The sequence below is a fragment of the Oncorhynchus gorbuscha genome, unplaced genomic scaffold (genome assembly GCF_021184085.1).
Source record: "Oncorhynchus gorbuscha isolate QuinsamMale2020 ecotype Even-year unplaced genomic scaffold, OgorEven_v1.0 Un_scaffold_9168, whole genome shotgun sequence".
In the NCBI taxonomy this organism is placed as follows: Eukaryota; Metazoa; Chordata; class Actinopteri; order Salmoniformes; family Salmonidae; genus Oncorhynchus; species Oncorhynchus gorbuscha.
The window spans coordinates 1-13,184 of NW_025752198.1; the positions used below are offsets into that span (position 1 = coordinate 1).

A 13,184-nucleotide genomic window follows, 5' to 3' on the forward strand; every position below is an offset into this window, starting at 1 on the left:
CTGCACAGAGCCTTGTTTGTCTAGTCGGCCTGCACAGAGCCTCGTTTGTTTAGTCGGCCTGCACAGAGCCTCGTTTGTTTAGTCGGCCTGCACAGAGCCTCGTTTGTTTAGTCGGCCTGCACAGAGCCTCGTTTGTTTAGTCGGCCTGCACAGAGCCTCGTTTGTTTAGTCGGCCTGCACAGAGCCTCGTTTGTTTAGTCGGCCTGCACAGAGCCTCGTTTGTCTAGTCGGCCTGCACAGAGCCTCGTTTGTCTAGTCGGCCTGCACAGAGCCTCGTTTGTCTAGTCGGCCTGCACAGAGCCTCGTTTGTCTAGTCGGCCTGCACAGTGCCTCGTTTGTCTAGTCGGCCTGCACAGAGCCTCGTTTGTCTAGTCGGCCTGCACAGAGCCTCGTTTGTCTAGTCGGCCTGCACAGAGCCTCGCTTGTCTAGTCGGCCTGCACAGAGCCTCGTTTGTCTAGTCGGCCTGCACAGAGCCTCGTTTGTCTAGTCGGCCTGCACAGAGCCTCGTTTGTCTAGTCGGCCTGCACAGAGCCTCGTTTTGTCTAGTCGGCCTGCACAGAGCCTCGTTTGTCTAGTCGGCCTGCACAGAGCCTCGTTTGTCTAGTCGGCCTGCACAGAGCCTCGTTTGTCTAGTCGGCCTGCACAGAGCCTCGTTTGTTTAATTGGGGCATAATATACCTGCATGTTTTCCCGTGGCCCACGACGAAGACGCCCGTAGGGCAGGGAGGATTAATCAACGTCACTGCACATATCAAGCAGTCTCCCCAGTCGAATGAGATCAGTCCTAAGGGGGGCGACAAACCCGTTGTTCTCAACACCAACCCCGAGGACTATGGGATGGATCAGAACAGTGAGGACTCTACTGATGATGAGTCGGCACCAAGGAAACCCATTCCCAAATGGGCCAAGGGTAGGTTGAGGAGAAACTCTATTTTTATTTTACTGTCCTCAAAAGACGGTTAAAACGGCATTATAACATAATCAGTATAAATTACAACATAATCGGTATGAATTACAACATAATCGGTATGAATTACAGCATAATCGGTATGAATTCCAACATAATCGGTATGAATTACAACATAATCGGTATAAATTACAACATAATCGGTATAAATTACAACATAATCGGTATAAATTACAACATAATCGGTATAAATTATAACATAATCAGTATTACATGTAACATAATTGGTATAAATTATAACATAATCGGTGAGGATTCTTAGTGAAAATATATATAGATATATATATATATATATATTTTTTTAAGTCTTGATTCTAAAATGAGCCATTTCCACATCAAGCCAGGGTCATATTGGGAAGAACCAATAGTGGCCGTCTTGGGTAAATTTCAATTCTTGTTTTCTATAAGCAGGAATTGTCCCCACTATGTATTATGGCATATTGCTAAGTCTACTTCTAAACCTGATGTTGGGTAACTTACCTTGAGTTATAACACAGGCTGTGGATCCATAGGTGACTCCGTCCGTTCCACTCTCCTTGGATCCAGCTGGAATGAGCCGTATCATGTTCTGTGCATGTATTTCTTTACCGCAAGCCCCCTCCCTAAAAAATATATATATATACAAAAATTTGCCCTCCCTTCACATTTCTGATTGTCATTTTGTGAATGAGAATCGTTAGATTTACCAGTGAAATGTCCATGCTGCATCTGAATGCCAACCATTTTGAGCTCAGTTTTTATGGGAATATGCATTTAGCTCTTATGTGTACAGTGTTTCACATTGGGCACAGAGGGGCTTGGGCACGGAGAGGGGCTTGGGCACGGAGAGGGACTTGGGCACGGAGAGGGACTTGGGCACGGAGAGGGACTTGGGCACGGAGAGGGACTTGGGCACGGAGAGGGACTTGGGCACGGAGAGGGACTTGGGCACGGGGAGGGACTTGGGCACGGGAGGGACTTGGGCACGGGGGGAGGGACTTGGGCACGGGGAACTGAGAGGGACTTGGGCACGGAGAGGGACTTGGGCACGGAGAGGGACTTGGGCACGGAGAGGGACTTGGGCACGGAGAGGGACTTGGGCACGGAGAGGGACTTGGGCACGGAGAGGGGACTTGCAGAGCAGGTGGTGTTAATCAACTGTAGCATACCTGTGTGTGGTTTAAATGAAAGGACATGTTTTGCCTAGTGGCTCACGCTGTTGGGTTTGGTCGCATCAAACCGGTACTTCACACAATCAATCACATGTATTTATAAAGCCCTTCTTACATCAGCTGATATCTCAAAGTGTTGTACAGAAACCCCCAAACAGCAAGCAATGCCGGTGTCGTGGAAGCACGCAATCATCCTAAACTCTTATAGGAAATGAAGTGGTGTTTTTTTTCTTTCTTACAGTAACAAACTACGCTATTGTAACAGTATAACTTTAATCCGTCCCCTCGCCCCTACCCGGGCGCGAACCAGGGACCCTCTGCACACATCAACAACAGTCACCCCATGTAGCATCGTTACCCATTGCTCCACAAAAAGCCGCGGCCCTTGCAGAGCAAAGGGGAACCACTATTTCAAGGTCTCCGAGCAAGTGACGTCACCGATTTGAAACGCTATTAGCGCGCACCACCGCTAACTAGCTAGCCATTTCACATCCGTTACACTATTACATTGGGTTCTGTTATGTACAATACTATCACTGTGTGATCTTGTAGACATTGATTCAGCTTTAATCTACCTTTATTAAACAAGCACCATTCGTTAGAGTAACGTGTTCTCTGGGAGTAGAGCTGAGACTTTTTTTTAGAAGAGGGAAGAGGGGTCCAGAAAACTCCGTTATAACATATATTATTAAAGCAAACCTGTACTCCCCCTCTAGGCGACCAGCTGAAACAGTCCATGAAGAGGCAATATTTCAACCCAACGGACGTGGACTGTCACTATGGAGAGATTGAACCTCCAATGTTGAACACAATCTTCTACAAGAACAAACCTCGCTACCTCAAACGTACCAGTTCTGGTATCTGGTACTCTCCTCCTAAAATGGAGGCTCTGCCCATTTAAACACTGGGAACTGGGATAGAATGGGTTTTATATTGTATTTTTGTTACGTTTTGTTCTTTTGCATGTGTTATATAATAGAACCCTCTGGTTGACGGACACCCGAAGTGACTGCAGATAAGTGCAAGAAATGTAGCAAACCATTTTTTTAAAAATAAATGTTGTATACATTTCAAAACTTCTCTTGAATAAAATGAGTAGAACATGTCCACGCTTCTGAAGTTGGTCATTTTACGTTGTTCACATGAAGGAATATTCTTTAAGGAATACCTAGGATAGGTTAAGTAATCCCTCTCACCCCACCCCCCCTAAGTTTTAGATGCACTATTGTTAAGTGACTGTCCCACTGGATGTCATAAGGTGAATGCACCAATTTGTAAGTCGCTCTGGATAAGAGCGTCTGCTAAATGACTTAAATGTAAATGTAAATGTAAGGAATATCCAGTGGAACTGTGACAAACTTGAGAAGGGGCCGGCTACCGCCTTCCAAACTGTACAACCAGTAACAAAAGGGACTGGGAGGTTAAAAAAATATATATATATAAAATATAAATATAATGTATACAGTGCCGTGCGAAAGTATTCGGCCCCCTTGAACTTTGCGACCTTTTGCCACATTTCAGGCTTCAAACATAGATATAAAACTATTTTTTTGTGAAGAATCAACAACAAGTGGGACACAATCATGAAGTGGAACGACATTTATTGGATATTTCAAACTTTTTTAACAAATCAAAAACTGGGCGTCTCCATGTTCATTTTGGCAATGTTCCCCCTAGTCTCCGTGTTCATTTTGGCAATGTTCCCCCTAGTCTCCGTGTTCATTTTGGCAATGTTCCCCCTAGTCTCCATGTTCATTTTGGCAATGTTCCCCCTAGTCTCCATGTTCATTTTGGTATTTTGAAAAGCAGTTTTGGGCAATGACATCCTTTTTGAAGTAGGTTTTTTAAATGTCATTTTGAGTGACATGGCCCCCCAATGGTGGAACTAACTCCCTCACGACGCCAGGACAGCTGAGTCAATCACCACCTTCCGGAGACACCTGAAACCCCACCTCTTTAAGGAATACCTAGGATAGGATAAGTAATCCTTCTCACCCCCCTTTAAGATTTAGATGCACTATTGTAAAGTGACTGTTCTACTGGATGTCATAAGGTGAATGCACCAATTTGTAAGTCGCTCTGGATAAGAGCGTCTGCTAAATGACTTAAATGTAAATGTAAATGTAATGAGTGAATATTCATATTTACAATATTATTAACAATCAGGATGTGTCTAATGAGGTAAATGAAGCCAACTCCATGCTTCAGCCTAATTTATTTATAGCCACAATGCTGCATCAGTTGGGCTACAGGTGATATTGATATATTTGGCCCATATGATGTAGCACATCTGATAATATGGACCATGCATGCTCCAATATGTTAAAATCATTCATATTTTTACCAATATGTTAATGGCCCCATTACTTGAAATGTATATTTTAGTGTTAGCACTTTTTAATTTTCGTACATTTTCGGAGTAAAATGTCGCAATTCAACGGCCCAAACGTATGTGGCAGCGTCTACAGACGATCACTGATTTATAAAGAGAGAACCAGCCCCGTCATGGACATCGTCTTCCAGACAAACTAAACAACTTTAAAGACTGTATGTGGCAGGGTCTACAGACGATCACTGATTTATAAAGAGAGAACCAGCCCCGTCATGGACATCGTCTTCCAGACAAACTAAACAACTTTAAAGACTGTATGTGGCAGCGTCTACAGACGATCACTGATTTATAAAGAGAGAACCAGCCCCGTCATGGACATCGTCTTCCAGACAAACTAAACAACTTTAAAGACTGTATGTGGCAGGGTCTACAGACGATCACTGATTTATAAAGAGAGAACCAGCCCCGTCATGGACATCGTCTTCCAGACAAACTAAACAACTTTAAAGACTGTATGTGGCAGGGTCTACAGACGAAAACTGATTTATAAAGAGAGAACCAGCCCCGTCATGGACATCGTCTTCCAGACAAACTAAACAACTTTAAAGACTGTATGTGGCAGCGTCTACAGACGATCACTGATTTATAAAGAGAGAACCAGCCCCGTCGCGGACATCGTCTTCCAGACAAACTAAACAACTTTAAAGACTGTATGTGGCAGCGTCTACAGACGATCACTGATTTATAAAGAGAGAACCAGCCCCGTCATGGACATCGTCTTCCAGACAAACTAAACAACTTTAAAGACTGTATGTGGCAGGGTCTACAGACGATCACTGATTTATAAAGAGAGAACCAGCCCCGTCGCGGACATCGTCTTCCAGACAAACTAAACAACTTTAAAGACTGTATGTGGCAGGGTCTACAGACGATCACTGATTTATAAAGAGAGAACCAGCCCCGTCATGGACATCGTCTTCCAGACAAACTAAACAACTTTAAAGACTGTATGTGGCAGGGTCTACAGACGATCACTGATTTATAAAGAGAGAACCAGCCCCGTCGCGGACATAGTCTTCCAGACAAACTAAACAACTTTAAAGACTGTATGTGGCAGGGTCTACAGACGATCACTGATTTATAAAGAGAGAACCAGCCCCGTCATGGACATCGTCTTCCAGACAAACTAAACAACTTTAAAGACTGTATGTGGCAGGGTCTACAGACGATCACTGATTTATAAAGAGAGAACCAGCCCCGTCGCGGACATAGTCTTCCAGACAAACTAAACAACTTTAAAGACTGTATGTGGCAGCGTCTACAGACGATCACTGATTTATAAAGAGAGAACCAGCCCCGTCATGGACATCGTCTTCCAGACAAACTAAACAACTTTAAAGACTGTATGTGGCAGCGTCTACAGACGATCACTGATTTATAAAGAGAGAACCAGCCCCGTCATGGACATAGTCTTCCAGACAAACTAAACAACTTTAAAGACTGTATGTGGCAGGGTCTACAGACGATCACTGATTTATAAAGAGAGAACCAGCCCCGTCATGGACATAGTCTTCCAGACAAACTAAACAACTTTAAAGACTGTATGTGGCAGGGTCTACAGACGATCACTGATTTATAAAGAGAGAACCAGCCCCGTCATGGACATCGTCTTCCAGACAAACTAAACAACTTTAAAGACTGTATGTGGCAGGGTCTACAGACGATCACTGATTTATAAAGAGAGAACCAGCCCCGTCATGGACATCGTCTTCCAGACAAACTAAACAACTTTAAAGACTGTATGTGGCAGCGTCTACAGACGATCACTGATTTATAAAGAGAGAACCAGCCCCGTCATGGACATAGTCTTCCAGACAAACTAAACAACTTTAAAGACTATGTGGCAGGGTCTACAGACGATCACTGATTTATAAAGAGAGAACCAGCCCCGTCATGGACATCGTCTTCCAGACAAACTAAACAACTTTAAAGACTGTATGTGGCAGGGTCTACAGACGATCGCTGATTTATAAAGAGAGAACCAGCCCCGTCATGGACATAGTCTTCCAGACAAACTAAACAACTTTAAAGACTGTATGTGGCAGCGTCTACAGACGATCACTGATTTATAAAGAGAGAACCAGCCCCGTCATGGACATCGTCTTCCAGACAAACTAAACAACTTTAAAGACTGTATGTGGCAGGGTCTACAGACGATCACTGATTTATAAAGAGAGAACCAGCCCCGTCGCGGACATCGTCTTCCAGACAAACTAAACAACTTTAAAGACTGTATGTGGCAGGGTCTACAGACGATCACTGATTTATAAAGAGAGAACCAGCCCCGTCGCGGACATCGTCTTCCAGACAAACTAAACAACTTTAAAGACTGTATGTGGCAGGGTCTACAGACGATCACTGATTTATAAAGAGAGAACCAGTCCCGTCATGGACATCGTCTTCCAGACAAACTAAACAACTTTAAAGACTGTATGTGGCAGCGTCTACAGACGATCACTGATTTATAAAGAGAGAACCAGCCCCGTCATGGACATCGTCTTCCAGACAAACTAAACAACTTTAAAGACTGTATGTGGCAGCGTCTACAGACGATCACTGATTTATAAAGAGAGAACCAGCCCCGTCATGGACATAGTCTTCCAGACAAACTAAACAACTTTAAAGACTGTATGTGGCAGGGTCTACAGATGATCACTGATTTATAAAGAGAGAACCAGCCCCGTCATGGACATCGTCTTCCAGACAAACTAAACAACTTTAAAGACTGTATGTGGCAGGGTCTACAGACGATCGCTGATTTATAAAGAGAGAACCAGCCCCGTCATGGACATCGTCTTCCAGACAAACTAAACAACTTTAAAGACTGTATGTGGCAGCGTCTACAGACGATCACTGATTTATAAGAGATCCAGCCCCCACATGGACATATCGGTCTTCCAGACAAATCAAAACAACTTTAAAGACTGTATGTGGCAGTGCGTCTACAGACGATCACTGATTTATAAAGAGAGAACCAGCCCCGTCATGGACATAGTCTTCCAGACAAACTAAACAACTTTAAAGACTATGTGGGCAGGGTCTACAGACGATCACTGATTTATAAAGAGAACCAGCCCCGTCATGGACATCGTCTTCAGACAAACTAAACAACTTTAAAAGACTGTATGTGGCAGGGTCTACAGACGATCACTGATTTATAAAAGAGAACCAGCCCCGTCGCGGACATCGTCTTCCAGACAAACTAAACAACTTAAGACTGTATGTGGCAGGGTCTACAGACGATCACTGATTTATAAAAGAGAACCAGCCCCGTCATGGACATCGTCTTCCAGACAAACTAAACAACTTTAACGAAACAGAATAATGATAATAATAAGTAGATGTCAGAACCAACTACAGTTTGTTAACAGGACATTTGTGGAGTGGTTGAAAAAGCGAGTTATAATGACTCCAACATAAGTGTATGTAAACTTCCCTACTGCAACTGTATATAATTCTCATTCCTTTACTAGATTGTGTGTATTAGGTTTTGTTATGGAATTTGTTAGATATTATCTGTTAGATATTATTACTGCTTGATCTAGAAGCACAAGCATTTCTCTAAACTTTCGCATTAACATCTGCTAACAATGTGTGGTGACCAGCAACATCTGATTTTAAAATGTCTTTTTTCTGCATATACTGTTGCACCGTGTCAATTTTTAACTTATCACCCCGCCCTACCCGGCTCGAACTAGGGACCCTCACAGCGTTAATAACACACACAGCAGTCACCCACGAAGCATCGTTACCATCGCTCCAAAAAGGCCTTTTCACACAAATCAAATCAACTTATTTAAATAGCCCTTCAGACATCAGCTGATATCTCAAAGTGCTGTACAGAAACCCAGCCTAAAACCCCAAACAGCAAGCAATGCAGGGTAGAAGCACTGTGTCCTTTCACATCGGGTACACTGGGAGGACCCCTGTTGTCCAACTAACCACAAACGTTATGCTGAGGACCGGGCCCTGGTGTCTCAACTAACCACAAACGTTATGCTGAGGACCCTCCTGGTGGTGTCTCAACTAACCACAAACGTTATGCTGAGGACCCTCCTGGTGGTGTCTCAACTAACCACAAACGTTATGCTGAGGACCCTCCTGGTGGTGTCTCAACTAACCACAAACGTTATGCTGAGGACCCTCCTGGTGGTGTCTCAACTAACCACAAACGTTATGCTGAGGACCCTCCTGGTGGTGTCTCAACTAACCACAAACGTTATGCTGAGGACCCTCCTGGTGGTGTCTCAACTAACCACAAACGTTATGCTGAGGACCCTCCTGGTGTCTCAACTAACCACAAATGTTATGCTGAGGACCCTCCTGGTGGTGTCTCAACTAACCACAAACGTTATGCTGAGGACCCTGCTGTTGTCTCAACTAACCACAAACGTTATGCTAAGGACCGCCCTGGTGTCTCAACTAACCACAAACGTTATGCTGAGGACCCTCCTGGTGGTGTCTCAACTAACCACAAACGTTATGCTGAGGACCCTCCTGGTGGTGTCTCAACTAACCACAAACGTTATGCTGAGGACCCTCCTGGTGGTGTCTCAACTAACCACAAACGTTATGCTGAGGACCCTCCTGGTGGTGTCTCAACTAACCACAAACGTTATGCTGAGGACCCTCCTGGTGGTGTCTCAACTAACCACAAACGTTATGCTGAGGACCCTCCTGGTGTCTCAACTAACCACAAACGTTATGCTGAGGACCCTCCTGGTGGTGTCTCAACTAACCACAAACGTTATGCTAAGGACCGCCCTGGTGTCTCAACTTACCACAAACGTTATGCTGAGGACCCTCCTGGTGGTGTCTCAACTAACCACAAACGTTATGCTGAGGACCCTCCTGGTGGTGTCTCAACTAACCACAAACGTTATGCTGAGGACCCTCCTGGTGGTGTCTCAACTAACCACAAACGTTATGCTGAGGACCCTCCTGGTGGTGTCTCAACTAACCACAAACGTTATGCTGAGGACCCTCCTGGTGTCTCAACTAACCACAAACGTTATGCTGAGGACCCTCCTGGTGGTGTCTCAACTAACCACAAACGTTATGCTGAGGACCCTCCTGGTGGTGTCTCAACTAACCACAAACGTTATGCTGAGGACCCTCCTGGTGGTGTCTCAACTAACCACAAACGTTATGCTGAGGACCCTCCTGTTGTCTCAACTAACCACAAACGTTATGCTGAGGACCGTCCTGGTGTCTCAACTAACCACAAACGTTATGCTGAGGACCCTCCCAGTTTTAATACGTGTACAAAATGATCCTCTTTACTTAAAGGCATGATGGTCACTTTTTCCATTAAAGGGGAAGTTAACTTGGACTTAAGTTTCAGTCATGGGATATTGTTTGTTTGTTGTTGCTTTAAACCCTGCTAGTTTCTCAACTAACCACAAACGTTATGCTGAATAGTCTTGTAATCTAATTTAAAATGTGCAATCGAAGGGCAAACTACGCCATGGCTTGTGGGCCAAAGCCTATGGGGAAATTATTCTTATTATTTGGTGCTTGCCTACGGAGCTGTGAGGGGAAAGGCACCTCAGTACCTCCAGGCTCTGATCAGGCCCTACACCCAAACAAGGGCACTGCGTTCATCCACCTCTGGCCTGCTCGCCTCCCTACCACTGAGGAAGTACAGCTCTCGCTCAGCCCAGTCAAAACTGTTCGCTGCTCTGGCCCCCCAATGGTGGAACAAACTCCCTCACGACGCCAGGACAGCGGAGTCAATCACCACCTTCCGGAGACACCTGAAACCCCACCTCTTTAAGGAATACCTAGGATAGGATAAGTATTCCCTCTCACCCCCCTTTAAGATTTAGATGCACTATTGTAAAGTGACTGTTCCACTGGATGTCATAAGGTGAATGCACCAATTTGTAAGTCGCTCTGGATAAGAGCGTCTGCTAAATGACTTAAATGTAATGATGTAAATGTATTCTGACTTGTAAGTGATGGCTTATCCATAGAAACAACTATAATCAACTCCAACCTGGTCTCAGAGCATTTTGTAATAATCCATATGTAAATGCAAGACGCTCATTTCTGTATACATGCGTATGCTATATTAATTTGTTGATATTTGTCAAATTCTGAATAATGTACAATATGTTACAAATTTGCTAAATGTACAATATATTATGAATTTGCAAAACGTATAGTGTATTTGACATTCTAGTTAGGTGGCCAGTTAGTTAGGCTAGTATAGGGGTTAAGTTTAGGAGGAAGGTTAAAGGTGAAGAGGTTAGCTGAATATTAGCAATAGTTGCAAAAGTAGCTCAATAGTAAAGAATTATTGAATAGTTGCTAATTGGCTCAAATGCTAAATTTGTACCCTGATGAGATTCAAATCTCTAGCAACCGCTTGTTTGCTTGATATTTGTGTTAGATTCATCCAACCACCTTTACTTTTTATTGTTTGTCTTATTGTCAAAAAACAAGAAATAGTGGCACTGATAAAGACAGTGAATATGCACACTCACCGGGATATGGCCGACTTGCCTAGTTAAATAAAGGTTAAATGTTCTCCGCTGGTGCCCAATAAAAGAGGCAACTGTTTGCTCAATTAAGTTAAGAAATTCAACCATTTAAAAGAAAGAATGGAGTCTATTGTATTTCTATTTCTTTACAGCAATAGCCATTTTGCGATATGCCTGTCTGGGTCTCTCTCTGCTTTTTCACTGACAGACACAACCATAACAATTTGGCGTTTGCACTGTGCGCTATTGTCTGTAATCTATGCATGCCTGTGTTCCCTCATGTGCTTTATGTATTGATTTGTTATTTAAAAATAAATTAAAAAATAAAACTTCCTGACTGCCATTTAAAACAATAGTTTTTATTTGTTATAAGACACTAATGATTCTCTGCGGCCAAATCATGCTGCAGCCTATTTTGTATTTATGTAGAGACAGGAGTAAGCTAATTAGGCTATATCATTTTGCCAATTTAATTTACTTTAGGGAAAGCTGAGCTTCCTACTTCCTGTAGGCTGCCCGCACACCTTCGTTCACTCAAATTATTTCAGCATCCAAACCCCAACAGTGCATCCGCACATTGTAACTATGCAATAGACTAGAAACATGATTTAACTAGTTAAAGGCTGATTTTGTATTTCATATATATATATATGAAATACAAAATCAGCCTTTAACTAACTATATATAGAACTTTTAAAAACCGTACAATTCCTAAGCATGTAAATTAATCTAAAACTGGTTCATCTCAATATCTAACTCCTTCATCTGCATTAATCGGCAGACACAGGATAGGTGTGGTATTTAGTCAAATGAGACTTAATTTCAACCAGTAGAGAAGGTGAAACGCATTATTGAAAGAAGTTCATTATCCAAGTGTTATAAATACATAATATGAGGTTTCCTGTGTAAATAAAGTTACCTGTGTATATGATGAAGTTACCTGTGTACTGGGGAACAGTGGGTTAACTGCCTTGTTCAGGGGCAGAACGACACATTTTTACCTTGTCGGCTCGGGGATTCGATCTTGGAACCTTTCGGTTACACGTCCAACGCTCTAACCACTAGGCTACCTACCTCCTCTACACTCTAACCACTAGGCTACCTACCTGCTGAAGGAGCAGTGTGGTTGTTACGTTCCCCAGTTTATGTGTTGTAGTTTGTGTATTTGCATGTGTTTATTTCAGGAAATGGCTTCCTGAAATCCCTCAAGCAGCTGATTGGTCGACTCCATGGCTAATTGGAGAGCTGACCCCGCCCCCTCGTCAAGACGCAGCTGTCTCCAGTTACACATTCATTCTGAAGCTATATAAAAGCCAGTGTTCTGTTCAGGAGAGAGATGTTGCTAGAGAGATTTGCTGGGAGGTCATTGCAGAGAGATTTTGATAGAGGTTGATTTTGCTGGGAGTTCATTGCTGAGAGTTGGTATGTTCAGTGAGTTTGTTGCTCAGATCAATGTGGTGCTATATACTGGGAGTACCAGTACCAGATCAATGTGGAGCTATATACAGGGAGTACCAGTACCAGATCAATGTGGGGCTATATACAGGGAGAACCAGATCAACGTGGAGTTATATACAGGGAGAACCAGATCAATGTGGAGCTATATACAGGAAGTACAAGTACCAGATCAATGTGGAGCTATATACAGGGAGTACCAGATCAATGTGGAGCTATATACAGGGAGTACCAGTACCAGATCAATGTGGGGCTATATACAGGGAGAACCAGATCAACGTGGAGCTATATACAGGGAGTACCAGATCAATGTGGGGCTATATACAGGGAGTACCAGTACCAGATGAATGTGGGTCTATATACAGGGAGAACCAGATCAATGTGGAGCTATATACAGGGAGTACCAGATCAATGTGGAGCTATATACAGGGAGTCCCAGTACCAGATCAATGTGGGTCTATATACAGGGAGAACCAGATCAATGTGGAGCTATATACAGGGAGAACCAGATCAATGTGGAGCTATATACAGGGAGTACCAGTACCAGATGAATGTGGGTCTATATACAGGGAGAACCAGATCAATGTGGAGCTATATACAGGGAGTACCAGTACCAGATGAATGTGGGTCTATATACAGGGAGAACCAGATCAATGTGGAGCTATATACAGGAGAACCAGATCAATGTGGAGCTATATACAGGAGTACCAGATCAATGTGGAGCTATATACAG

The 13,184-nt window shown here is 43.5% G+C and overlaps 1 protein-coding gene across 1 annotated transcript; it reads left to right on the top strand.

Moving 5' to 3' along the window:
* Positions 1-709: 709 nt before the first annotated feature.
* LOC124030075 (inner centromere protein-like) lies at positions 710-3,143 on the top strand (the record flags this gene model as incomplete). Its single annotated transcript, XM_046341577.1, has 2 exons — positions 710-911; positions 2,836-3,143. Coding segments are annotated over 2 exons (387 nt in total), but the record flags the coding sequence as incomplete, so codon positions are not given.
* Positions 3,144-13,184: the final 10,041 nt, after the last annotated feature.